At 42.2% G+C, this 1,814-nt stretch overlaps 1 protein-coding gene across 1 annotated transcript in view; it reads left to right on the top strand.

The window, feature by feature from the left end:
* Positions 1-1,780, top strand: part of LOC107730553 (cysteine-rich motor neuron 1 protein-like) — a 58,872-nt gene extending 57,092 nt beyond the window's left edge. Inside the window, 2 exon segments of the mRNA XM_016541406.1 lie at positions 569-756; positions 1,329-1,780. Of these exon segments, the coding sequence (XP_016396892.1) occupies positions 569-756; positions 1,329-1,505 (365 nt within the window). The 3' untranslated portion in view covers positions 1,506-1,780.
* Positions 1,781-1,814: the final 34 nt, after the last annotated feature.

Here is a 1,814-nt window from a genome sequence, read left to right as displayed (position 1 = left end):
GTACGTATGTGTGGGGCGGAGCTATCAAAATGGGGGCGAGTCCCTTTTGGGGTAGGGGCGTGTTTGTTTTGGTGATTTCAAATGTCAACATTGGCTACCAGAAATCGCTCACCCCACCTTTAAGTTAAGCTGTTTGCATGTCTATAGCTAACTATGATGTCTCCTGATTTCATTCCGTTGAGCAATTTCATGTGCTTGTGGTACAGAGTTAGCAAGAAAATTCTGTAACTTCTGAAGTAATTTTAATCAAACTTCACTCAAGAGTTTCACAAAGCTGGCTGTTTGTTTCTTTTTGATTTTCTCTGTTAGCAATCTGTAATTTCTTCTTGATTTTCCATGTTTTGCTTTTGTTAAGGCTGATGTGAGTGGGTGTATGTCTGTCAAGACTCTGGCATTTGCCTTAATTGCTGACATGGATGTCTGACATTACCTGCTTTTACAATCAAGCCGTACTTGCATTTCAGTTTCAATTCTGAATTGTTCTACATCGCCCCAGTGAGTCGTTGCTCAATGAGTCACTGCTGTCAGGTGCAAAATGTGCCAACAGGTGTGTTGTGGGTTGTTTCAGGTGACTTCGGAAGTCTGCAGATGCCCTACCTAGACGGCAAGGCACCACTACCCAGTGAGGATGCTGGTCTGCACTGGGCCTGGGTGGCACTGCCCATCCTAATGATGATGCTCACTATCGCCGCCCTGCTGTTGGTCAACCAGCGTAAGCAGTGGATCCCTGTGCCTTGTTACCGCACTCCCAATAAGGTGCCTACCTATATGTCACAGATTACTACATGGATACAATCACATTTTGAATTATTGTACCAAATAGGATGCAGAATTGCGATTTCAAATTACGATTAAACTTTTGTAAGTTTATATATTTTTTTGTCAACTTTATTTTAATTACCAAAAATGGTACTTAAGGCTAGAATACACTACACAACTTTTAAAATCGGAACAGATTTTTAAAGCACTAGGCATCATACTTTTGCTGAATTTTTAAATGGTTACAGAGAAACACTGGCCATCATACACTAAACGAGGATCACACACTACCAGACTTTCAAGTTGGTCCGAACACAACAAATTTGCACGGAAACATGCTCCTCATTAGCAGGAGATGCATGACAAATGAAAAAATGTCTGTGCCCTTGATAAACTATGTGATTTTCTGTATAAATCTGTCACCCAGCATTGACTCCACAAGATTGCAAATCGGAACAAAAATCTAGGCAAAAGTAGTGTAGTGTATTCCAGCATTTTGCTGCATAAGTGTGAGAAAATTCTCTCCATGGTCCAAGACTCACTGTGTTTTTTTTTTTTGTCCTGTATAGTCCACATGTCTCAATAACCAGCTGGTGTATGTGGACTGCCAGAAGGGGACGAAGGTCCAGGTGGACAGCTCCCAACGCATGCTCCGCATTGCAGATCCTGACTCAAGATACAGCGGTTACTACAGCATGCAGAAACACAACAACCTGCAAGCTGACAACTTCTACCAGACCGCGTGAGATACAGGACAGAGAGAGAGAGTGAGTGAACGAGAAAGAGAGAGACTGAGCCCGTGTTCAGCTGCCAAACCTTTGCGGCACATGGACACCTATTAAAAAACTGTAGAGATGGACAAAACCACCAAACCAAGTGGTCAGAGAAGAGACCCTGATACCGAATAACAATTCTAATATTCACATAAGTCACTCCAAGCAAATCGAAAAAATATATCACACATTGACACCTGAAAGTCTCACCAGGAGATGGAAGCAGCACATATGTAACTGAACCATTACGGAGTGTGATTGTTAAATTGGAGAGGACTCTTC

Source organism: Sinocyclocheilus rhinocerous, unplaced genomic scaffold (genome assembly GCF_001515625.1).
Source record: "Sinocyclocheilus rhinocerous isolate Xijiao unplaced genomic scaffold, SAMN03320098_v1.1 scaffold609, whole genome shotgun sequence".
Taxonomy (NCBI): Eukaryota; Metazoa; Chordata; class Actinopteri; order Cypriniformes; family Cyprinidae; genus Sinocyclocheilus; species Sinocyclocheilus rhinocerous.
This window is presented reverse-complemented; position numbering and strand designations above follow the sequence as displayed.